Source organism: Cyrtonyx montezumae, unplaced genomic scaffold, assembly GCF_038088225.1.
Source record: "Cyrtonyx montezumae isolate F1298 unplaced genomic scaffold, pur_monq_1.0 scaffold_3, whole genome shotgun sequence".
Taxonomy (NCBI): Eukaryota; Metazoa; Chordata; class Aves; order Galliformes; family Odontophoridae; genus Cyrtonyx; species Cyrtonyx montezumae.
Window position 1 is genome coordinate 93,648,672 of NW_027072034.1, and position 26,467 is coordinate 93,675,138.

At 39.5% G+C, this 26,467-nt stretch overlaps 2 protein-coding genes across 2 annotated transcripts in view; both read right to left on the minus strand.

Annotated features, from left to right (window-relative positions):
- The window catches only part of PARVB (parvin beta), a 264,535-nt gene that overhangs the window by 182,184 nt on the left and 55,884 nt on the right, over window positions 1-26,467 (minus strand). The gene's annotated exons all lie outside the window — the stretch shown is intronic.
- PARVG (parvin gamma) lies at window positions 4,394-24,613 on the minus strand. Its single transcript, XM_065742408.1, has 13 exons — window positions 24,493-24,613; window positions 19,766-19,867; window positions 19,215-19,279; window positions 16,442-16,544; window positions 15,415-15,555; window positions 14,904-15,019; window positions 13,914-13,969; window positions 13,073-13,095; window positions 11,562-11,623; window positions 11,382-11,450; window positions 10,333-10,434; window positions 6,456-6,528; window positions 4,394-4,517 (listed from the first exon to the last, which is right to left on the minus strand). The coding sequence occupies exons 2-13, from the start codon at window positions 19,842-19,844 to the stop codon at window positions 4,438-4,440; spliced, it is 969 nt and encodes a 322-aa protein (XP_065598480.1). The 5' UTR covers window positions 19,845-19,867; window positions 24,493-24,613; the 3' UTR covers window positions 4,394-4,437.

Genomic DNA, 26,467 nt, shown 5'->3' on the forward strand with positions numbered 1-26,467 from the left:
AGGACATAAGTGCATAAAGTTTGAAAACTTTAATTGAAGGTGGACCAGAATGGCTTAGCAATCTCCTCTTGGCATAGAGGGAAAAGGCTTATAAATCTGGAAGCACTAAGGGGATTCACTAGCAAGAGGAGCCCTGATGCTCTGTCTTCAAATAAAAGTGCTAAAGAAATAGAGATGTAGGGTTTTTACTTTAAAATTCCAGGAAGTACAACTGGCTGGCAGAGAGAATGAGGGGAGGAGATGTTCCAGCCTACAGTACTTCTCACTTGGTCTGGTTTTCTTTAGTCTCAAAACAGACCTCTCCTTGTCTTATTCTTTTTGTCCTGCTAACCTTGTCACAATCCTAGCAGATTTAGAGTAACAAAGGAAGCCCTTCCTTCTCCACAGCAAGTAGATGGCCTGTTGTACACTATTTTGTTTGCTATAGCCTGCAGAGTAACACTTCCACCTCTTCTTTCTCACAATATTAATTGACTAGAAAAGAAAAAAATCAAGTGTGTGAAAACTGACAATGGCTTTTATTCTTTAGGGAGATTTTAGATGCCTGAAAAAGCAGCAAGATCTCTTCACACACACATGCACATGCCCTTTAAGCTCACAGAGAAAAAGAATTTGAATTAACTGCTTTCATGGTTTGTAAGCTTAATTGCTGAAGAGACTTTTGGAATTGACTGTGGGAATGTCTCCCTGTAAGAGGCAGCACAATAGAAATCACAGAAAGAAAATAAGAAGAGGGAAAAAAGCAGGAGAAGACAGACACAAAGAATAGGCACCATTCAAGAGCATACAGATGCTGCTCCTTCCCACCAGCAGTATTTAGGGTCTGTTAGCGTTTTCTCTCTGAACTGTAACTGCACACTTCCCAGTGAGGCTCCCCAGCAAGGTCCCCATCAGAGTTTTACTCACCCAAGGTCATAAAGAAATGACCATATAGTTCTTCAGGAGGAGGGGGTCCAGACCCCAGGGACAGAGCTCTAGCTCTGTGTCTCAGGTCTACAGCCTGAACCCAGGCCTCAAACTGTTGCACATCTACTGCTTCCATTGTGTCATCGTGGTAACTCTGCACCTTGCATCCACTCTTCTTTCAGCAGACCCTCTCCGTTAGGTGTCTGCAAAAACATCTTCATATTTACTAGGCAGAGTACATCAGAAAGACAGGATAACAGAGAAACAAGATCAAGCAGGAGTCAAAGCACTTCAGACCTCTTCCAATTCTCAGCCTTATTACATAGCTACAAGTGACATACCTTTGAGACAAGAATAGCATGAGAAACTACTGCAGGACTTGTCTCTGTCTCAGAAATTCCTCTGCAAAAACATTGGCTAACTAGAACAGAACCAGACTGTATTGCTTTCCCAGAAACAGTTTGACACAGTCAGTAAACAACTCCATTAGAAAACTCAACTGGAAATAAACTTGCTTAGCATAGCAAAAGACAATATCACATAACCAACGTGATGGTCACAATCCAGTTACAGAAAAAAACATTTGCTCATCCATCCTGAGGATCAGGGCTCACCAAACACTTCAAAAGAAGGGATCTCCAGGTAGAAACCCTTCCCCTTTGCCAACCAGCCTTTAAATGAGGCTTAGGGAACAGTGGAACTAGGAATTGTTTTCACCTGTGCTCCCACGGGTGGCTGTGTCTCTTCATCATGTAGTAAATCATTGGCTAGGGCAGTGACTTAGCAATCCCCATGCCTCTAGCTACAGGCACTATAAATCAGAAACCCAGTTCCTTAATAGCTCACCATGATTTTCCGTCAGAAATGGCTTACTTTCTAAGATTTAAATACAAACATCGTAGACTTGATTATGTCATTGAAAAGGTTTGTACAGACAGCTTAGTTTATTCAAAATATCATAGTTTATTTGCCAGTTTAAACAGTAATCAGCTTTATTTTTCATTAACTTACACTTATAATGGGAAAGACAAGATATTTTGATGCAAGGCAAAAGTAACATCTGAGAACAATATTACATATTCCCATTTTCTCCAGCTTTATACTGTTGGAATAATCTACATCAGTCTGTTTTTTTGTGATTCAGACTATGCAAATCCTGTGACTATGTCTCAAATGTAAATAGTGAACTTGCATATTCTGCACTGGTCTATGAAGTGGATGCCCGTACAACAGATTAGTAATATTCTGCAGTGTGTTTTAGGAATCAGACATGGGCTCTTTATCAAAGCATTCAGATACATCAAGTGTGTTGTAGATTGGCTGACTGCATTCAAAGGAAAAAAAAAGATTAAAATATTCACATTTGGTCTTGCAATATTTTTGGTTCAGGCACGTTAGCTGTCATTTTTTTCCCCTGAACATTTCCAAAAGAATAGCTTGTTTATAACAGGGTTTAGACAAACTGGTGTTGGGAAGAGCATACAATCCCTTCTTCCATTCAATACCAAGAACCAAACTTCCCCTGATAGGAATACGCAGAAACACAAGCACCTTTCTTACTTACACCACAGAAGCAGACCAAGAAAAAATTGCATTTCCATGAGCTCTGATAACTACTCAGCTGGGCAGCAGCAATTCATTCCAAATCAGAGCCCAGAGGCTGTACAAAAGTCATAGAGTGGAAAGAACTTGTGGTCACAAGCATTGGGGAGGACATTCAGGTTTAGCTCCTTGGTGGAGGAGGTTGTACCGCACCATGACCCAGCCAGATGCGCTCCTGCTTCTTTCTCCTGCCCTCCATTAACAACATCCCTGTTTTATTTGTCCAGTAATGACTTACTGAACAACTCCTATGCAAAGTTACAGCCTCAGCAGAAGGGATCTCCAAAGCAAGAACAAATTTCAAGGTTTCCCAGTCAATCGTTTATTCCATTAAGGAATAAAGCAAGAGACATAAAAGAATTGCATATGAAAGAACGAGTATTTCTCACTTAAATCTTTTGAAATAACAAATACAACTTCTGCTAGGGAAGCAACTTGATCTTGTAGTTCGCTGGCAACACACATTGGATTTTCCTCTGTGAAGACATAATGAGATTACTGTAAGTGAAAAAAGGATGTTCAAGGCAGTTTGCAGAATGCTTTCCTTTAACTGCTGTGCATTATTACCACTTTCAAAGGAAGGTCTTAAAGACTTATCATTATTGCTATCTAAGGATCTCTCTTTGCCTGGGCAATCAGGAACTAGACACAACAAATTCTCATTTTTAAATGTCACCACTCACACTCAGCATGCTTCAGTTTCCAATTACTACATAGATGGAGAAATGGATCAGAGATCAAATGTCAGTAACTGATTGCGGGAAATTAAATCAGTTTAGACAGAAGCCAAAATAATATCAAAACTTTTTTTTATTACATCTCGAGCTTTATGCAATACAAACATGACATAGCTTTAAAGTTAAGGGAGCAGACAGAGGTTTTGAAAAAGGAATTCTGATTTAAAACAGCAGAAAAGGAGAAGAGTTCAGGTTCACATGATTTGTGGTTAGCAGGCTGCATCCAGAGGATCCTGCTTTGATGCATGGAGACTGTTACTGGACAAACACTGCTAAGAGTTTAAGAGCCCGTAGCACAAGTATGCTGTTGGAAGTGGCAGAAACTGAGAGTTTTGTTCCACCCACCCATTATGGCCTCTACCACAAGTAGAAACAGCCAGTATCTGCCACCTCTGTCTGGAGGGAAATGCAGTCGTGTCAGCCTCTTCTGTAATGTGCTTGGTGTGGCAGTCAGCATTGCTACTAGCAACACATTAATTTAGGCTGCAACAGGCTGGTGCTGTCCACTTTGGCATTAGTTTAGCAAGGAAATCATGGCATTTTTCCAAAGCTGCACAGGAGCTCCCTCTGTTTCTGCAGTCTCATGGCAGCATGTGATCCTGATTCCTTTTCCAGATTGGAGAAGACAAGTGATGAAGCTTTCACCAAACGCTTTGATAAGTGCCAACTTCATTTTGGCTACGTATTCTTTTGGTGTCTGGTCCACATCCTCCATTTGACAAGAGTTGACCACTTGTGTAAAGTAGTATTTGAACTTGAGCTTCTGTAGTCTCTGCAATCTTCCCAGAGGTTGTCTTGGTGGGCCTTCCCCCTCTCCAGACTGAACAAGAAGAAAAAAAATGGGAGGTTGCAATAACAGCTTCCACATTCATCTCCAGAAGCCAAAGAATCCAAAGTCTCAAACAAGCACGTGTTACTCTTCTGTGCAGCACCAAGAGATCTCAGTAGTAACAAGCTCTTGCTCCAGCAGCAGAATTACACAGTTCACTGGCCCTGGATATACACACACTTCCAGTTATGCAGGCCATCTATGTGAAACTTTGAACAAATACATACTTGCATATGCAGCATTAATACAGCAAGAGTCACACACAGGTGAATGCATATACACAGTGGCAAACAAAGCTGGGAATCCAAAATAAGGAAGAAAGGGAGAAAAAAAAAAAGCAATCTAAGCTCTTGGCATTCCTTTTCATGTTTCTTTAGCTTTGTATTTTGAATACAAGCAATACAGAACCCGCATTGTGGTCTTCAGATCTCCTTTCACAATATCTGTGGATATACAATAAGCAACAAAACCAGATGGGAAGTGTTAGCAATTCTAATTGGAGAACTGAAGGATTCTGTCAATACCAAAGCCAGTCTCCCAGTTTTCCCCAATTATAATGTGAACTTAGTTTAATTGCAACAAGAAGCAAAACAGGAACGACAAATTTAGAAAAAATATTTATTTATTAAACAAACATAAAGAAAAAGGACCACTGCTGCACTATCTTACTGTAAGACAGGATAAATAATGCATAGCAAGAAATAATTCTTCTCTCTTGTTCCCTGATAGAACAAATAAGATAATTTGATAGGACTTTACACCTTTCATTTTTTAAATACCTTTCATTGTTTATGATTATTCTATGGTATGAATCATAATGGGAATTGCCAGACACTATTTTTTTGTTGTAATGTTTCTATCATGTTTTGCTGCTGTTGGTTTTTCTCTTTTTTTTTTTTTTAATTTTAGTTTTCAGCTTCCAGATTCTTGTTAGGCAACCTAATAATTGCAATGGGAGATGGTGACTAACAGAGAGGGTTTACTATTCTGCTGATATTGTTGTAAATCATCAGAAGAAACAGTGACACACCACTAGACAAGATCTCTGAACAGCATATAGTGTATCTGTGCTATATCATCTTAAAATCAATTACTCACTGAGGATTTTCCCCGTGAAACTAAAGGACCTGTGGATGTTGGCACCACTGGTATTTTTATTGATTAAATATGTATTTGAGGCAGTATAGAATTATCAGAGGGAAGGAAAAAGCAAGGCTTTAACTCTTTTCATGCAAAAAGTGGATTCTAGCATGGAGATCTGAGCTCATGCCAGTTACTCATTTCATATTTATATAAATAGCTTTCTAAACTCATAGTTCTATGCCATATGGCAAAAGGCCCATAATTCATGCATGCCCTTCACACAAATTGCCAGTATCACCAAAGTGTTAGAGGAAAAAGAAAACAAAAATAAAAACAAACAAAATCCTATATTCTGTCATCCCCTCTCCTGCACTAGATTCCTTACTAAAAACAGACATAGACTTGCTTACAAATAACATTGGAAGAGGTAATTCCATTTTTAACAAGCATTTGATTTTCTTACTCAGCAATAAGATTCTGAGCTTGCCAGAGCAATGACAGGCTGAGATTGTGTGTTTCCCTTTGCAAGAAGTCCTCCCTTGTGCTATCTGAGAACTCATTAATGCAGCTGTATCCAATATCCCCATTCCACCTGGATGAACAGCTGGTCAAAAATGTTCTGTAGGGCAATTTTTAGTTGGAAAGTTGAACTCAATCAAAGGATTTTTTTCTTAGCAGGATGAGAGAGGAACAGGAACTTACATCCCAGTAAAATCAGGCACAAAGCATTGACTCAGCAATGTAAGCATTAACTTGAATGAAGGAGATCAAGATTCAACTCAGAGGTCTGAACTAGGCAGAGCAACAACTCAGCTATGAATTTCATGTTCAGCAGTCTCACCCAGCAGCCACTCTGGGTTTGGAAAAGGCAGTCAGCCTTTCTGATTTTCAGCACATTTTCTGAAAGGTGTCTTCTTGTATAAAACAAATTTGGTTTTGTACCACCTAAACTTCTTATGAGACAGGAAAACAGCTTTCCCTCCAGCCCAGCTGCTGTACTTTCAATAAGAACTGCCACTCATCTAAATTTGTAACAAACACTGACTTATTAAACAGCTAAAATTTTGTGTAATTAGTATACCTGTAGTACTGTAATGTCTTTAGTACAGAAATTAAAAAAAAATCTAAACAATCTTCAGCTTTATTATTATTCATTCTTATCAAGAAGTTATGGGTCAGTAATGTAACAAAGTGTATTGGTGCCGCACTGTAGAAGCTACGTTCTTTAATCACACTCAGATTTGCTAGCCATTATTTTATCAGTGCTACTCCAGACAAGAGTGTATGCCATGACTTACCTTCAGAGTTCACAGAAAAACTGAGAAGACCTCCATCTGTTAGCAAGTCCAATGCAAGGTTAACATTGTGAAGCTGTTGACAAGAGTAAGAGATCATTATAACAGAAAATACTGTCCATCTAACAGCATAATGACCAGGATGTTTTTAGAGTTATTTCTCTAGTAGCTGGAATAAGGTACTGATTCATAAGTATGTACTAATATTCATCTCTTTACTTCTGATGGAGTGCTTTTCAGAATTTCTACAATTTCTCATATCAAATCAGATGTTCAATCCAACCTCTACCTACAAGTTGGGAAGAACAATCTATTTATTTAAAAATATACCTTTCATGTGAAAGTCCTCTGTTAATGGGTGTCTCCACAGGGAAAGCAGGGTAGATTCACAACTGGATCTAACAGATGCATTGAATTTATTTCCACAATGCCCATATGCTTACTGTATTTGGAACAAAACAATATGCAAGTAAAAAGTTGTCTATATTTTATTTAGGATTACCAAGATTGGAAATCATCTGATAAGCTATATTTGTGAGGTTTATGCTTTAACATATAAAGATGTACATACATGTAACAGTATGTACATGATACCCTTAACATCACTCCTGAGAAATTAAGCATAGCTGTATGGATAAAAACTGGGCTTCTTTTTCTGATTTTTCCTCACTTGTTTTTCTCTCATTTTTCCACATGAAAGTTGCACCACAGGCATACGCAGTAATGATGAATGATATTTCAAAACAGAATAGCATTCAATTTACTAGCTCCTTACAGCTTAAGGGCAGCTGTTTACTTGGATGGTAATTAGCAGGCTCTCTTCCTCTAATGATGTAACAAGGCCTGTAAGAACTTCAAATTTTCTTTGTACATTCCTTAGGCTACTGAGCAATTTATCCTTCAGGAGGTACAACATTAAATGCTGCCACGCTGTTCCCTATTATCTTCTGACAACAAGCACTGGGGTCCCACATGCATAAGCCAAGCAAAAACCATGTGCTCTGAAGTGAAACAATAGATTTATGTTTTACCTGGTTCTGTGTTTCACAAACAACTAAGATTGACAGAATTTGAGCTTGTTTTCTTCCTCTCATACTCAGCAGGCAAGGGAGCTTAAGCTCATACCAATCTACACAATTTTTCTGATCAGAATGAATAAACCAAATGTTTTCTTACTGAATCAGCACAGGTAAAAAGATCTACTTTTCCTCCCTGTAAGCATATGAGATTTGCAAGGAAAAATAATATGCAGATTTCAAAGTAAATCTTCAGACAGAAACAATTACCTAAGAAAGGCAACCTAGAAAACTAAGTTGTTCCATCCAGCTGAACTTCCACACCCAAAAGAGATGGCAAATTCTCTAGGATTTACAATCTGACAGAGATCAGAATGTTGGAAATATTTCAGCTGTGGGGCTGTTTTGACAAAAAATACCATGTCTGCATGGTTGTGATAAGCACAGGGGCCCTCCCAGGCCTTCTCACCTGACCACACAAAGTTCACCCTTCATTCCAGACTGATAATTTCATAATTCTACCCTTTGTCTCAGGACATTTGATTTCCTATAGACACAAACACTCAGAACCAGACCTTATTTGCAGCTGCTTATAAGCCATGCTGTTTGTAAGAGACACTCAGAAAAATGGAACAAAATAACCCACTCACTGCACAGACTATTGCGCCTGCAGGCTGGTCACCTCCAGGATTTTGGCTCCACTTTGCTCTGCTCTCCTGCTCCTGCAACATGTGCTCCTGTCCTCTCTGCCTCCTTCAGTTTTTATTTCTATTTTTCTCATTAATATCAGAACTTCCATTTCAATTTCCTCTCCTTGTGACTCATGAGGCACACATCAGTTTGGAACTACAAGCTTCCAGCTTGAGTGCAAGTTGGTGCACAGAGCTGATTTCAATGGTGCGTGTGGTTGTCACATTTTTATTACATGAATGACATGTTTTAAATATCAGCAAAGGTTATATTTTCATACTTTACTGTACCAATTAATGTCTAAAATGGCAGGGAGTAAGACAGCACATGGGAATTGAAAGACATATTTTATGTTCAAAAGACAGCTGAACCACGGTAGTTCAGTATTTTTAGTTGTACTGTCATCTTGCTTTCTTTCTTGTAATAAACATCAGACAAGAATAACGGTAAATACCACTTAGGCAAAGTATTCAACAGCAAATACAGCTCTTGAAAGTGACTTTGCTAAAATAAAATTGCTAGGATGTATAGTATTGAATTGAACCAGTACATAGTCCCATTATAACCTCCTCTGGCACTGGTGACCAGGGGAGGCAGGGCAAGAAATAGGAATTCTTAGCTCTGGTATATAACTGAAATGTACGGACACCTCATTTCTCATTTCTCTGCAGCTGGAATAGGGCTAATAGAAAAAGAAAAACATTATCTACAAAATCTTAAATGAAAAAATATTCATCGACTTCTTCTGAAGGAAGTTATTGAAAATGTTAGAAGTTTATTCCTAATTCAGTGAATCAAAGTGCACTATTTTGAAAACTGAGTGGAGGAGAAAGGGAAAGATTTTACATTTCGATTTTATTTAACTCTTCAAAATCTGTTTTCCATCATATTAGATATAAAATCTGAATTTTCCTAATACCTTTAGCAGTCATTAGCTTACAACAACCAGTTTTTGACAAAATCTGAACCTACATCTCAGACAGCTGTGCTTTTAAACATTTTGATAATCTCCATGGAAGTATTTATTATTTAAGAAGGGACCTCTGAGAATTTTCATCACAGATAAAGAGTGCCTGGGGAGATGAGCTGCAGTGAGACTGGGAATCAACATTTGTGTGGGAAACCCGGCATGCAAATCACATCAGAGGAGAGATTCCCTTTCTCAGTTAGCTCTAGAGCACAAAGGATATGAACTATTTCATCTTCAGAGCTCTAAATGTATACAACCCAGTGAAAACATCCAGGGTTTCAAGATTTTCTGAGCTATTCACTGACCATAATTTAAAAAGGTTTTTTTGTTTTTGTTTTTTTGGTTTTTTTATGGTGCAGAGGCATGTGCGTATACAAAACCATCAATATAAATAATAGCTCTCATGGTCAACTTCCTAAAAGTTTGAGTGATTCACAGCAACTGAGTCACACCAGAAATACCTACGATCTTAACTGCATAAGGAACAATTTGAAAAGATCTCAGATATCTCAGAACATTCCAGTATGCCCGATCTGTGGCTGGGGCATTCACACCAGCAACCCAGCATGCACTACCTTCTGACTGATACTACTATTTTCTTTGGGTGTTCTGATAAAATCTGCCTGGTAGAGCTTGAGAATGGAGCCAGGCAAGGACAACTAGGTACATTACAGCTCCCAGCCTTGGGGGAAGAAAGCATATTCTCAAGAGTTTCTAAAGTACAGAAGGGGCCTTCAAAATGTTCTGGTCATGTCTCAATTATGGTATATTTTTAGGATGGCATAAGGAAAGCTATATGAATCCAATTCTGTTATGCAAGATATGTCATCCATTTAACAATGTCATTTGTAGGACAGACTTGTAGGAGGATAGCACACCAATTCCTTGCTGCAGAGAGCCTCTGTTTTTATCGGGAAGGCTTTGGAAGAATGCATCTGCATAAATAAATGCAATTAACAATAGCTTGCTTCACTTAAGACAGTAATAAATTTTTGAAGAAGATAACAGCACGTTCCAAAGTATTTGAACAGCACCTAGTACCTGCATTTGTACTGACTCAAAGCATTACCAGTAAAAACCGCACATGTATATGGTTTAATATGAAGCAGCAGTTACAGCAAGACACAGAGCTCTTCTGACATATGGAAACAAATACACAAGATGTTTGAAGCTTCAGGCTCTAAGTGATTAAATAACAACTTACCATCTCTGTGGTGCTGGCTGGAGTCAGAAAGAAATCCCTTAAATTCAGAAAATAACCTTCTAGTTGTCCAATTAACAGAAGTAAAATAACTCCATCTGCAAACTAGAAGAGGAATTGTTTGAATATTATTTATTATATGGACTTTTAGTAAATTCCAAAGATAAACACCACTCTAGTGCTAAGGGAATTGCAGCGGTACTCTGGCAACCAGACAGCCCAATGACTCATCCTCCTCAACCTCTCAGACAGCACGCTTCGTACATACATGAGGCTCTTAAGCTCATATTTAAAAAAAAAAAAAATGCAACCTCCTGAAAGGATCACTATTAAAACAAACCGTTCCAGATGCGAAGAGACTTCAGCCAGCCACAAGCAACAAACACACGAATACACTTGTGCATAGCACCTGAGATTTATGACAAAAGCCTCCTGGAACTTCCCTTCCCACAAACTGAGTTCTCCTGACACTGTAGTGTATGCATCCATTGAAGCAAAGAAAAATGCACCAGGGACACCCCTGAGATCTCTCCCCATCTCTTGCTCCATCCCCCAGAACATTGGAGGTGTGATTGAGCCTCTCTTCGCTGTGCTTTGCTGTGATCCTGAGCTGCCCAGCAAATACTTCTGCAATTTCATGGACTCTCAGGAAGCTCAATGTTCAAAGGATGGAGTTCTGCCGTTTAAAGAAAATCAAGCCTTCCTACCCTGCAGCAAACCCTGCATTAAAGATCACTAAACACAAGCAACCAACCTGACTTTCAGTGTAATTGTCAGAATCAGCCTTACTTCAAAAAGATGGGAGTTCAGTCGACTCTGAAAATTACTCCCTATAGCACTACAAGGACTGCACAGTATTCAGTACAATGCCTTATTTTTCCATTTCTTAGAAGTTTCAGAGACGGAAGCCTGATATCTTAACCTAAAGCTAGATACAAATGTTATATTTCTAAATTTACAACTGGTAGAACAAAGAGGAGGGATCCTAATGGTAAGAGGAAACACTCAAGTAAATGACAGAAAATGATAACACACAGCTGAGAGCAGGCTACCTGAGATTCCATGTCTTTCACATTTAATCCTAATTTTCCAACATTCTGGTTGACAAATTGCAAAAACACCTAAGGAAAACAGAAGGAGGGGAATAAAAAGAAAACTTTTTCAGTGAAGTCATGAATTATATTTCACTCTGCATATTTTCACGTCTATTAAGGAATAAATATGTAAGTTACCTTTTTTACATCATCCAGTCTTTCAGGAGCACGGCTAAATAATTCATCAAAGGCATCATCTGCTGTATCCAAAAACATTAATTGGTATTATTTGGAATAACTCAGATCATGTATTTAAGATGGCTTAAGAACAAGAAAGGCAATCACACTTCACAAATCAGGGAGGAAAAAAAGTTTTAGGGAGAAGGGGAAAAATCCTGCTTTTGGATTTAACAGGAGACAGAGGTAGAGGTTTTCCTTTAGCCTGATTATGCCAAATTTAATTCATTCAGCTCTGCAGTTTTCACCTGCAGATGTTCTCAAGATTTATACTGTACCAGTTCTGGCAGAAAAACTAAATGGGGAATAGATTTCTAGGGTGCAGGTAGGCAAATGCAGCTCTGCTTAAGGAAGGTTACCCCAGAAAGCCAGCAGCAGGGAAGCTTCTGCTGTGAAGGAGCTTAGCTGGTTTGCCCTCCCTCCCTTCTGGGAAGCAGGTGGATGGATCCCATCACATCTCAGAGCCAGTCTGCAGCCTGCAGCAGTCTCACAAACGAGGGAGCCCTCTTCTGGAGCTGTGCTATGAGTCTTCTCTCATTCTTTGTTAAGCAAGCCATGTTAAAAATAGATGGAGACAGCATCTGAAGAGTGATTTTCAGATTTCTTTTTTCCAGCAGAAACAATCAATTGAAAGAAACACTCAATTACATTATTTGTCACTACTTCAGCCCACTCTAGAGCCCAGTCAGGGAATAAGCGGTAAACATGTATTAAATGATACAGTTTGCACCTCTGCAAAGTATGAAATGCTAACACAAAGGGCTCAGCAGAGAATTAAAACAGTTTCATTGACTCACTTGGGATGAAGAATGCTCCTCTTCAGCAAGGAGCAGCTCATGGTGTGCCAGCCAAAAGCCTCAAGCCAAAGCTTGGGCAGCGCCCAGGCATTCTGTAGGCTCTGCACACATGGACAATTTTCACCTCAAGTGTTTCACAGCCCTCAAAAGCCCTAAGGGTAAAATCTCCAGGCAAGCTGCTTGCTTTAGTGAGCTGCTATCCATAACTGAACACCAGATTTCAGAATCCTATCTGAAGCAGCAGAAAGGAAATGACATCGAAACTGCTGAGGCAAGAAGAAACACAATTCTCACGGCACTGTGTTCCTAAGTGGTTCCAACAGGGAAAATGAGATCAGCACAGACTAATTATTTCTTCTAATTCAAGGCATACTTTGTCCCCAGCCAGTGCTTCTCTGCTGAGTCATCAGCCCATTGCATCATTCCCCATCTCACATCCCACCCATATCACCTGCAGCCCACAGGCAAAGAAGGTATTGCCCAACTTCCAAGCCATATTGTGCAGAATGTACAGACTTCAACAGAAGATGTGGAGAAAAACAGTAGGAGAAATCAATGAGTCTCCACTAATTCTAGTGGAAACAATGATTTTATCACACAGCAAAAACTGATCCCACTTTGGGGCATAATAGTACATAATGGAGAAACGCTGGATTTGGCAATGTCAGTACTTACTTGGCTGCTCTTCTGAATTCTCTCTAGAAGTGCAATAAAAAGAAAGAATTAGAAAAAGCATTCAACAGAACTAATCTTATTCAAAAGTAAAGCTTATCTGGGCCATCAGGCACCTCGTAAAGCAGGAGATACAGCATGAAGTGCCATTAACTTTATGTCAGAGTAACTTTCCAACAGATGTTTTTAAGCACACTGTATATCTATATGGGCATTTGGAAGCATAAGAGAATTTAACTGGCCAACAGACCAATGAGCATGTATTTTATAAACACAACCCATAATAACCTCTTGCAATAAGCTGCTCATGAAATTAGAATTTGAAGATGTTCTAGCTTATAAAAGATGACAGTAGGAAAATCTGTTTCTAGTTCTTGGAATGATGGCCATATTTTCTTGGTGTAAAAATGGTATCCTGCTTTATCTTTAATAATCACAGCACCACACAAACTCAGCAAGCTCAAACCTTATTTCTTCAACATCAAAATAAGCAACAATCTGCCTCCTTTCTCTTAATTTATGTACACAATAGAAATAAATGAATAGTAGATATAAACCACTGTGGCTTTATAAAATTTCCTGTTTATTTTACAGTGAATTACAATACTGGATGTTTATTACTATTTTTATTATTATATTCCATGGCAATAACAACCTCATAAATACTCATATACACTATTTTAGAGAAGTTTAAATAAAAAGTAGAACATGCATATGCATGCCTGGTTTTTATGATTTTTGTCATCATCATTATAACAGCTATTTTTTTTTTTCTAAGGGGAAAAACACCCACAGTATTTCCTTTCTGATTGACAGTGTACAAACCAAATATATCCCCTCTTACTTGCTTCCTGTGATATATTCCACCCCATTTGCTGACTTTAATCCTTTGGAGGTGTTCTGTTAAACAGAAAATATGTATTTTTGATTTTGTTATGCAAAAAAGACTGAAAGCATTAGAGACACTTTCACAAACTGTATGCTGCTTTAAATGACTACCAGAGAGTGTTTATCAAGAAGTCCAGCACAATTAGTACAGGCACTCTGAAAGGCTGCTGCTCCTTTCTTCTCTCTTCAACCAGGAATGACCTGTTCCCTTCAGGAGCATTAATTTCTCTTTTGAAGAAACAACTCAACACCAAAACCTCACCATCTCCATTACCACCGCCCTCTCTCTCTCAGGGCTAATACCCACGGTTCCAGTTCCAATTATCATCCTCTGAAGAGTGAAAACTCTAGATGATGCCATGAAAGGTGCAGGGCTCAAAACACAACTGAACTGCAACTGTAGTGTTGAAACTGACATGGTGGTAGCAATTTTCACAATTGTATCCCAAACCACAGGCTTTTTTATAGACTCCTGAAGTCCTAGAGCTGACTTCAAGAAACACAAGGAAGAAAGCATGCCAATCTCAGCTCATAGAGAAAAATATCTGAATGTGACCCCAATGGACAGTAAGGACTCCCTTCACCTACAGAAAGAAACTAATGTCATGTTCAAACAGCACAGGTTTCTATTTTAAAACATTTAGAGACTGCAGGAACATAATTTCTTCTTCTGTTTCTTTACTGTGATCAATAGCTGCTTTCAGATTAGACCATTCCTTTTTGGATCAAGGAGAAAAAGTAACATAGTGTTTCTATCCTTTTGAAGTTACAGCATCTGAACTAAGCTCAAAAATTATGGCCTAGTCATTAAATTGAAAGACATAGTTCACAGAAAATAAGTCTCCCATTTACTGTTACACACACATTTCCCCTTAATTGTAAGTAAAACTAAGTCTTGTGAAACGTTTCTAGGATGTTCAGTGACAAATATTAAAGCCATAAATACCTCAATGGTGATTGTTTCCACATGAACATTTGGAGGAAAAACCAGACTTGGCTGGAAGTGCTTTGCTATTGCGACCAGAAGATGCAGTGTGCTCAGTAAGTCCTTTGCTAAAATAGCTATACCATGTAAAGAAAGAAAATAAAGTTTATCATGCAAAACAATTAAACCTCATTGTAATATCCTAAGTTCTCCCTGTACAGAGCATCCCAAAGTAACACAGATGGGACATCAAGTTGGGGGTTTATATCCATCCCATCACAATTCAGCAGTACCAGACCTTAAATATCCTTTTTGTGAGACGTTCATGTGAATATTAAAGGCTGTTAAAACACATAGTGGAGGACACAGCTGCACCTAGTCAGACACAGATTCTTGTCTCACTTGTGGTTTAACTAGTAATTGCAAACAGGTCATTTAATTACTGTTCTGGCACTTCATTGCTTCACAGCAGTCTTACAGCAGAGGAAGCCTTGGGATGGCTAATTTTGTCTTGTTTCACAGCTGCACCTACCTTCCACACTCCATTTCAGCTGACTTTCTTCCAGTTGCAAACACTTAGCCACAGCTTCCAGAATCACAGAGAGTTTCTGACGCTGTTTTTTTTCTGTTAATGCTATCTTGTCAACATCCAGCTTGAGAGATCCTAGATTTTCTTTGACAGAGAGCCCACATGAAGAAGATGGATGCATTTAACACCATCACAGAGAGGAAAAAAGAAAAAAAATCGATATAAAATCATAGCAAAGCACACAAACCCTTGTTTTCAATGCCCAGTGCTATTTAATGGCTTCCACAGCTCAGACCCACAACCCACCAGCATATACCCTGTTATACTCCCACACCCTCTGACAGCCTCAAGCAAAATCAGTAAAGCTTTAGAGGTCTCAGCCCATTCCTTACAGTAGCATCTTCCATTCCCCAGCACCCCACAGTACTCCTTTCCCAAGGGTAAGCTACAGAAATTCAACATTTGAATCTTTCCTGTAGGTACTGCACAAAGGCCATACCAACTCATATGCATAGAAGAAATCCCAGCTCTTTGCACAGACAAGCAACCTATGGAAATAAACCAATCCTATTCACTCTGCTGCTTTCAACCTTGAGGAAGAGGATATGTGATTTGAATGGATTGCCCAAAGAAAGAAGAACAAACAGGGACAGGAAACATGAAGAAACAAATAGACCAAGATGCTGTTACAAGAGATCATAATAAACAGGTATTCATCAGTTCCAGCTCAGAGTATTAGACCTGAAACTTAAAAGAAAAAAAGAAAAATAAAAAGCTGGGAAATGTTGTGCTGATCCCATTCAATGTTTCTGGTAGCATCAAAAGTTGCCTTTGTGCTCTTGGCTGTTGCTAAAAAGACTTTCTGAGAAGACAAACAATAATTGTATACAACAGTGGATCACCAAACATTTGTTCAGAACTGTCTTTATTACAACTTAGTCATAGCTCTTTCCATTCAAGAGTACATTTATCCTATCTCTGTAAAGTTTTTCCATTATTTATTTGTGAGCTTAACTCAGAGGCAGCTTACCCAAGAGATGATGAAGTACTAGCCCATCGTACAGATCTTCTTCCAAACTTTTAACTACTATATGTTCCTGTTTCAGAGTCGTGTTAATCCAATCAATCAGCAGCTGTGGAGAAAAACAAAACAGCTGACAATTATATTTCTGCCTGGACAAGTCCTCAGTGCTATATCGTGCTTTACCTCTCTGTTCAGACTCCCGTTTCATATTTCATTTTGCTTTCAATCACTATTTCCTTTTGTTTCTCAGTTACTTTTTAAAGCAAATGAAAGTTAAGTGTCAGTTTGTTCTCCTTAATAATACAAGGCTCCTTGGCCACTTCAAGGCAAATTTTTAGGTAAGACAGATGCCTCACAAGCTATTTACTCATGAATTTTGTAGAAATAACTATACAGGGAAGAAGGCAGATCCTATGCCACTTCCATTAGGGAAAAGGCTGTACAGTAGACTTCCAACCCCCTGCCTTCATTAAACCATCAGAGAATTCACACACAGACAAAAGTTTGTGAATGTCTTCTTTCATTCTGTGGGTTGTTTCCTTCATGCAGGAGACCAAAGGAGCCTCTCAGCATTTCCCAAGCCCTTATTTAGTCACATATGCTAATACACAGGGAAGAGGTTCTACTGAAGCAGACTTAAAAAGCAGTGGCCCCAGCTGGTTATTGATAAGAACCTCTTGCAAAAGGATATGTATTGCTCGTACTGCTATTTTTACTGCTGCAAGTGGGTGATATCCTCTTTATTTGCTGTAAACATAAGAGACAATTCATAGCACGTCCCTGTATGTTAGCCAACAGTGACAAAAATATATGTTTATTAAAAAAATAAGTATCTCTGAGATGTCTGAAACTGCGTGAAAAAAAAATGCTTTGCTCAGGCACTCCCCTGAACTGAGGAGCTGACAAAGCCTGTGTAGCACACTTCATCAACAAAGAAGTAGAGTTTTCTAGGGCAGAAAGCTGTGCTTCTGCTAGTGCCTGCACATTAACCTTGGCAGGCAAGGGCTAGAAACATACACCAAGTGTCATGGTAGAGGAAAGACAGGGAAGTAGAAAGTATTGATAAGTACAGATGTATGAGACTCCTAGTTGGGTATCTCAGCTCTTTCACAACCACAGCCACAGCCTGCAGCTCTGAAAACTCTTTCATGACCCTGGGGTCCCACTCAGCTGCAGAGCAGAGCAGTGTGTAAAAATGAATAAACTGAGAACAGAGAAAAGGAATACCTGAAGATGTTTGCTGCTGGCTTCTAAAAGCAACCACCTTTCTTTTATACATTCTTCAATATTTATAGTAGCTGAAGTGAGCCATTTCACATATTTTAGTTCTCAGAAGCCCTTCAGAACAAAAATGCAATGCAAGACCATCTTTTTCCAAGTTAAGAAAGGATCTCCGCAGCTCCCCCTTCTCCACCTCAAGCTCCTCTCCAAAAGGGCTGTGAACACTTCAGATCAAGAGGGCGAGCAGTGGTAGTGATGGCATGCAGAGGATGCCCTCCTTTGGGTCCCCATTTCCACCCCATCATCTTCCACAGAGAAGACAGACAGCAATAAACATTCTTTCAGGAGTTTCTGAGAGGAAAAGAATCAAGCACTGAGCTCACAGAAATCTCCATATAGTAAGGAATCTCTTCATTTTTGGCAGTCTGGAAAGAACAAGTGCAGTGTCTCTGTAGACAACATAATTGCATTTCACAGCATCACCTTTCAAGATTTTCTCTTTCATATAAAAACATTGTGAAAGCCTGACAGAGAAATTAAATATTTTTGATCAAATGTGCATGAAGGTTTTAGAAAACATAATAAAGAAGCACACATATTTATGGATTTATGAATGCCATATAACACACACATATCAGCACAAAGTCTAAGCTTGTTTTTGTAATATTTGTAACACTTTTAGTATCTCCATAATGCAAGATGTGCCAGTCTCAAAAGAGACACGCCACTTTTCTTGTAGGAAATTTCAGTATGCTAGCCTTCCCCTGGGTTATGCCACTAGAAAAACACAGTGATTGAATGCACAGGGGGAATTTTCAAAATTACTTGGAAATAAAGCACTTTCCCGTGAAATAGGATTCATCCGTCACAGCTACCTCAAGCAGACAATGAACTGCACAACAGCTTGAAGGCTTTTCTCCTTCATTTCAGTGGTGACTTGCACACCCTCACTCCTTCTTACTCTGTTATTTATTAACCCATCAGTCTGCACATTAGCTTGAGCCAAGCCAGCAGCCACCAGCAAGCTGCAGACACAAGGCAGAGAGCAAGAGAGGAAACTGGTGACCATCACCATAGCACTTCTTCAGCCCCTTATTGTAGGTCCAGGAGAATCAACCTGCAGGTACTTGAATGTCTTCTGTTATTCATAGCAAGCTTAGACAAGGATTTCCTTTCAACCACAGCTGGCTGTCCTGGGTGGTTACTTACTGCCATTACATTATCTCTAGGGTCAAGTAGCATCTGGGTACTTCACACATATTCTCATAACTGAGAATATCATAACTGAGTTATGTAAGAGGTCACAAAAGAAGAATCCCAGATTTTCAAACGGCTCTCCGCTTTACACACAGAGGAGACCACTATATGTGGTGTCATCACATAAAGCTTGGAATTGTACTTAACAAAAGCCCAAGTGCCAGCATCAGGACTTGGCCATGTCCTTGGAGAGTGTGGGACTGGGGCCAAGGATCTGAGTAATTCATACATCTGAATAGCAACACAGCAGGTTATGGCTATCTCAGGTGATGGTTAAACAGTATAGTAGAAGAAATTGTACCAGTTTTAATTCCTCCAGCTTGGGATTGTTGCTTGAGGTGGGTTTTATGAGTTTCCTCTTCTCTCCTACAAAGGAAAGATCGATTATAATTATCAGATAAGACCCACTCGAGTTTTCTATAAAATCTGCAGTATCACTAACTGACATACGTAGAAATTATCGTTTTTTTTATTTTAACTTATTCCCATGAGAAAGAAAATGGCTTATCAAAACATTAATGACTGCTGTCAGAAGTTGCATTTCAACATAATTCAAATCAATAAATCTAGGGGGAAAATCCTTGAAACAAACAAAACAAAGTTAGGCAGTCCTTTATGTATGAAATTTCAAATTCATTTAAAGGATCCTCTAGGACTTGTGTTGCTTATTCATGATCTGCTTCAAGAAAGTGAGAGGCCAAATTACACACACATCACAGACTTTTCTTGTTGCTGATGAAGCCAGGAGACTACTGTTGAAAAATATACAATTCTTTTGCACTGCAATTTTTCTGCTTGTCTCTTCAGGTCATTCCTTGGACCTTTTTCTGTCTTGGTTCACAAAGTATGTACCTGGAGTGATGACATTCTCAACAAGGAATTGATTAAGGGCAGCAGTCTGTGTAAACGCATTTAAGAAGTCTGCGTCCATGGTATTTTTTCACTCCTGGTAACCTGATATAAGAAACAGAGTGAAAGGAAACACGAGTAAAGAAGGCATGAATAGAACAAAGTAAGTGTTAAGAAGAAAACAAATGGAAGGGTTGCTTTTTCATTTATTATTTAATGACATATGGATTACTTCTAAAACAATCTGAAAATAATATTTAAATGTGTGTAAAAAATATGGTTAAAAAGAAGCTCCACTTCTTCTGTTAATAATCAGAACATAGGGAAGTAAGACCTTAAGTACAAAAACTTGCCTTAATTCCAACCAATTGTTTCATTTGAATTAGCAAAACCCTTTTTCAATTTACATTTAAAAAATAGCTTTCTGTTTCTAGATATCAATACATATAAAAATGATTGATACTTAAGAGCTATTAAATCAAGAATGCAGTAGTAAAATTAGACACAAACTTACAAATACAAGCAGTTTCCTTTACTAGACCATCTGGTATGGTTGTGTAAAGAAACATCTTCCTTCTGGGTATACATCCTCAACTTCATGTTAGATTAAGCAATATGTACTTTAAACACAGACTGGAAAATAACTTCCCTACTCAACCTAATCATCTTTGAATGAAAGCAGAATGACAATGCACAACAGAGAGATGAAAATACCCTGTAAACAAACAGTACTACAGACAGTATTCTAAAATGGCTAGGAGCTGCACAGGAGGACAGCAGAAGCCAGAGAACGGAGTTGTGCGAGCAGAGCGGAGAAGCTGTATAACCCTCCACATAGGTCCTACCAACGTGAAGTTTATTCTATCAAAAGCAATGGTCCATGAACAAGGGGCTGGCCAAGATGCCTCATAGTGTTCTCAAAGCCTTGAATTAAACCATGGTACTAAGCAAAGACAAGTCTGATTTTTTAACTACACATATGTAAGCCTGTTCTACAATGCCTACACAACACAAAAGACAGAGCCAAGCTCTACAGGATGCTTAAGTGGTAGCAAATGTTCAGGTTTAAGTGCTTGCTTTTGCACTCTGTATGTTTATGTTTAAAGACTGATCAGCCAAGTCCACAGGAATAAAAAAAATTGGATGCTTTAACCTGGTAGAGACTAAAGTAAGGGATAGTAGAACCTGAGTAGTCTCTTGCAAGTTGATACATAAAGAAGTAGAGCTCTTCATTAAAGCAAAAGTAAGTTAACTTCAATAGATCACAGACTCATGGAATATCCCAAGTTGAAAAGGGCTGACAACAACCGTCAAGTCCAGCTCCTAGCTCCACAAAGGACCACTCAAAATCCAAACCCTATTTCTGAGAGCACACCGAGGAACCTCAACTGCTCCGCATATTCCTTGCACTCTAGACTCTTCACCATCTTCGTAGCACTCATTTAGACACTCTCTAACTGGTTTTTGTCTTATACTGTGGTGCCTAAATGTGCACAGAGTGCTCAAGGTACAGAGTGGAGTGTAGAATAGCACAAGAAATAGGGTTTATATACTGGATGCACAAATTACTGCCTGCAGAAGTGAAAGGAACTACTGACTAATGTAAGACAGCTCATCCTTCCCCATGCCCCTCATTAGACAGTCACGTAGCAGAGGACTCCTGCTGTCAACCTGGATTAAGTGCTGTCCCTCAAGGCTCCTTATATAGACAGCTGATGTGGAGAGGTGCCTTTAAAGAGCAACCCTGAGCACTTAAGTGAGGGTCTTGCCCCAGCCTGCATTTTTCAGTTACTACCTTCATCCTGTTAGCAACACCGCGGTCTAAACTGCTATAGCAGGTGTTTGCAGTTAGATGCTAGGATTACCCATCCCTATAAGCACAGTGGAGCAAAAGAACTGCTGCAAATGCCATTGCACACTGCCCAAAGACAGTTTACAAATTGGCATTTCTCTGGTAGCTTTACATTCCAAAAAGCATAGCCCTCCTCTGTGGACTCTCTTGGTGTTCATTAAAGTCTCCAGTCCAAGTCCACTGTATTTTAACACAGATCTTGCCAAGCTATGATTACTGGTAGGAAGTGGCAACTAAATTCTTTTGCATATCAGTCTTGCAAACAAATTAGATACAAAATGCCCAATAAACCATCAAGGAAAAAGGATCATAGGCTATTATTGTCATTATGGTTGCAAAACTGCATGTTGTCACAAGAAACATAGATTGTAAACTAAGATACTTAGGAGAAATTGAGTCATTTAGTGTTTGGGGAGCAACTGAACTATCTGAGATGGGACTGTTCAGATGTAATAAACTAGGAGGAAGAGACAATTAATACAGAGAAACCTAAGTCCAACTTTAATTAGGTTTCTGACATCTTTTTTGCCTTGGAAAATTCTACTCAAAAGCCTCACGTAATAGTCCATGAAAACCACAACTTAAAAACTCATCTTCACTGCAATATTCAGCTTGCACATCCTTTACACTTCCTTTAAATATTTACACATCAAAATAAGGCATATTTCCTGCCACATCTCTGGTATCCGTTCGGCCAAGGAACCCAGACATCAGAAAGCTACCTTTAACATTTGGAAACCTGTAGGAAAGGATCTGAAATGAAGAATTTACACTAGCAAAAGTTAATGTACTCCAAGGACTAGGTCTTGTGCATCATTCTTGTTCCGAATGGCTGTCCTGAGTGAGACAAAATGTCTCATCTGATCTCAGAGATCATTTGGATGCTGCTGGTTCCTTACAGCACCCATAGTCAGATGCTTACAGAAAAAGAGAACAGAGCAAGCATTCACAAGTTACTTCCCTAAAACACTCACACAAGGTTCAACACCCTACTGCTCAGCCTTCCTAAACTAAATCGGGGTCCCAGTAATTTGATGCTCTCTATATATTTAGTTTTCATGATTTTTCCCAGCCTGCCCATGAATGGATGCCTCTCTCACCTTTCAGCAGTGAGGAGTTGAAGAGCATGGCTTCACCCACAACAGGGAACCACCTCCTTCTGCCTTCTCTGACCCTAGGCTAACTTCCTCTGAGGCTCCCCACTACTTGTAAGTGGAGAGCCACTGTTTCATTTTCTTCACATCATTATATTACTGTATTGCTATCCTACACCCTCAACAGTCATCTCTTTCCACAAAGAAGCACAACCTATGCAAAAGTTGCCCTTTGCAGGGACACCATTTTCTAACTTTGATTGTCTGAGCCACCCTTTTCAGAGCCTTCTCCATGCTACTACATTCTTTTTGAATTGCTGGGAAGCAAAACTGCACAGGCTTAGGGAAGTGCCTGCAATGCTCTCTGCATTGTTCTGTATGCCTTTCCTCCTAATTCCTAATGCCGTTTGCTTTTCTGATCACTGCTGAGCATTGAACTAAAACTTTAACAGAACTGTCTATTAAAACCCCAAGATCTTATCCCTAAATACCAACACTCTGCTCTAAGCCCATCACTTATCTGTAGAATCAGTACTGTGTTTTCCCACTATGTGTTTCACTTTGCATTCACCTACACCGATTTCCAACAGCCATTTCAGAGCCTAAGAACTGCAGCTCCTTAGCATTTAACAGACTCATTACTCATTACTAATAATTAGTGCTCTTGAGCAGTCTCTTGTGACAAGCTTCATTGCTGTGAGGCTTGATCCTAGGTTGTGGACTTCCAAAAGATAACTTGCTGTAGAAGCAGCATGAAATTGAACAAAATGGGATTTGGACTCTTCCTTGGGTTTTATTGCTTAATGAGAAATCAGAAAGGATGGGATATTTGGTTCTCACCTGCAAGTTTCCACTCTTCCCATAATCTCTGCAGCCCATCGCTCAAATTCCCTATCCAGAGCTGTTACTAACGTGCTATTTTTCCCCAGCCTCCTGCATGAATTATTTATCACTACTAGAAGGAGAAATCATTCTAGGAGGCAACTGCTTGAATACTGATTGTAGTGGCATTTCACAATGGAATTTTTTATCAAAATTGAGCTTTAATTATCGACTAGTCAAATGAGATGGTTAAATGTAGTCCTTTGTTCTCTTTTACTGAGATGTCACAGCTTGTTCATTTTAAAAGCAACAAGGTGTTGTATTCCCCTTGTTCCACCTGCCATGGGGCCAATGAGTCAATTTTTGCTAGGAACTGCACTATTGCAAAATGTTGCAACGCAACAGTGACAAATAAAACAACTCAGTCTTTTAGCAAGCCACATCAGCTCACCTCTCTTCAATCTTCACACAGTTTGGCTCCCAGATATCCCTGACATATGACACAAAGCACTGGTGAGAGGACCGTGGTCCTTGACATCTGAATTGACTGTAGAATATATGCAGGCACTCAGCAACGTTACCAAATGGTTTCAACTGTTGAACTTCCTGTTTGAAAAAGACAAAAGCCCTGCTCTACATCAGCATGAATGCATTTCCTAGGAACAGCTTTCTAAACAGACCACATTAAACAGGGAACAAAACCCTGTTCTGAAAGCTAGTGATAGTATTTCTGCCTTCAACAAAGCAAAATAAATAAAAAGAGAGAACACTTACCGCGCACTCAGTTTAAAACTTCTTTTTACTTCCTTGTTCAGTAGTAGACTTTTCAAGAGACAAGTTTACTCATTAGCATCAGAAGAGACGTTGTCTCAGCAAGAACAATCCATACAAAAGCATGAAGCCCTACAACTGAAAAAAAACCCACCAAAGCTTCCCCTTAAAGAGCCCCTTTCCCAACTTACTATTTGATCCTACAGTATTTCTCCAGAAGCTCTTCTCACAGCAGCACGGTGCAATTGCAGGGGCTTGGATCTGCTGCAACCCCTGCACAGGGCAGCACAGAGCATACACACTGTGCGTGGGGGAAGCTGCACAGTGCAGCACTAAAGGTACTTGAAAATGAAACCAGTCACAAGCGGAACTTCATTGTCTGTGTGCTCAGTTCCTGCTGGAGACTGCAATAAACAGAAATACAAATGCAGGAAGCGTGCATCCTCACAAGTACTGAAATGCCAGAAAGTACTAAGCAAGTCACTGTCATTCTTTCATGGCACCACACCATTTGCTAGTCCATATCACTGTGTGTTTTCTTTGCCCTTAATAAAACATCCAATGACAGATAAAATCATCATGCTTCATTACACCTCTTACTCATGGCCTCTAGAGCATTCTATAAGGCAGATCAGCACTTTTCTTCCTATCTTGAAGAAGAGGGGCCTTGGCAGAAGGAAATGAGTTTATTTGTCCTTGGACAGCTAGTTAGTCACACCAGTCCCCCAGGTGCTCATCCAGAACAAGAGTAACCTCTGCTAAGCAGATCTGATACTCTGCCTCCTCTTTTCCACTACTGATTAAAGAGGAAAAGCTCCCCACAGCCATCACTTTCCCTGGACATCTCCTTCAGGTATCCCTTACAGTTGTTAAGTCCTCTGGAATGAAAAAGCAACAGCTCTGCAGTCCTCCATGAAATCCCGGAACAAGACAGGAAACAGCCACACTAATTAAGACAGTTCGTTTTAACACTGTTAAGAGACTGACACTGGTGCTTAGCTCCACACCATAGAGGAGAACTAACAGTTCAACACGAGCTAAATAGGATAAAGGAAAGTGAGATGAAAACAGACTTCCAGATGCCATGAATTCTTAGTAACTGAGAATTCAACTCCAAATCTTTCATGTGAGAGTCAAAGTACAAACAGCCATATTCTCTAAGCAGACAAAAAGCACATTACATCAACCCAGAAAAGACCAAGAGTACATTCTAACCTATGCAGGAGTGCATGCCACAGCCTAGGCAGAGGGAGTAGGAATGACTGAGAATTGGGAAGTTGATCTGTAGTTATTAGGTCTCTCCCTGCTTCAACTAGCAACTCATATTTCTTTCTTAAAAGCTTCAGACACAATGGAGTGCAAGACAGGGCAAAGAACAGACTCAAATGCACATGGTGAATGGGCACATTTTTCCTCCAAAATAGCAGCAGCAGTGCATGAAGCATCCAGTCTCCTGCAGAATAGCACCAGTAAATTCTGTGCCAGAGTTGCACCCACCCCCATGAGTCTTTCCATACATTCCCAAAAGCATGTTTCATGCGGACAAACACGCACACATAGTATTCATATAAAAATAGCCACTGAACAATTCAAGGAATCAGTGGTACTCCCACCAATAACAAGTTCTGATGATGTATTTTCCTGCTCTCAGACAGCCTTGCTTTATAGGAGAGCTGCTCTTTGTTCTCTTCATAGTGGAGCAAACATATAGGCATTTTCAATGCCATCCCACACTTTGCTGGGCTCCTGACTTTCCAAGTGCTCTGCAGACTTTCATCATGCCTGGCTTCCCTCCTGCTCTGCTGTGGAAGAATTCAGCCTGGAAGCTTCTAAAAGTATCAGACAGCATAATTCAGTTATCTCTTGTGGAAGGGAGAAGATGAACATGACTAAGCAGGGTAATAACAAAAAAAGTTGTAAATGAAACCTCCAGATGAATCAGAAACATTTGTGTCTGTCTGTAAAATCACATCAACTGTACCAAGGCCAGAAAACTGAAACCACTGCTTTGATAGGTCAACACTGGCTCACCACATATTGAGGACACTTGACAGCTGAAGCCCGTCATCTTTCAAAGGTTCTTCCCACTGATTTGTCCACTTGGAGGAAAAAAAAAAATAAAGAGATGGAAAATGATGTGATCACATTTTATTTATTTCATTTATT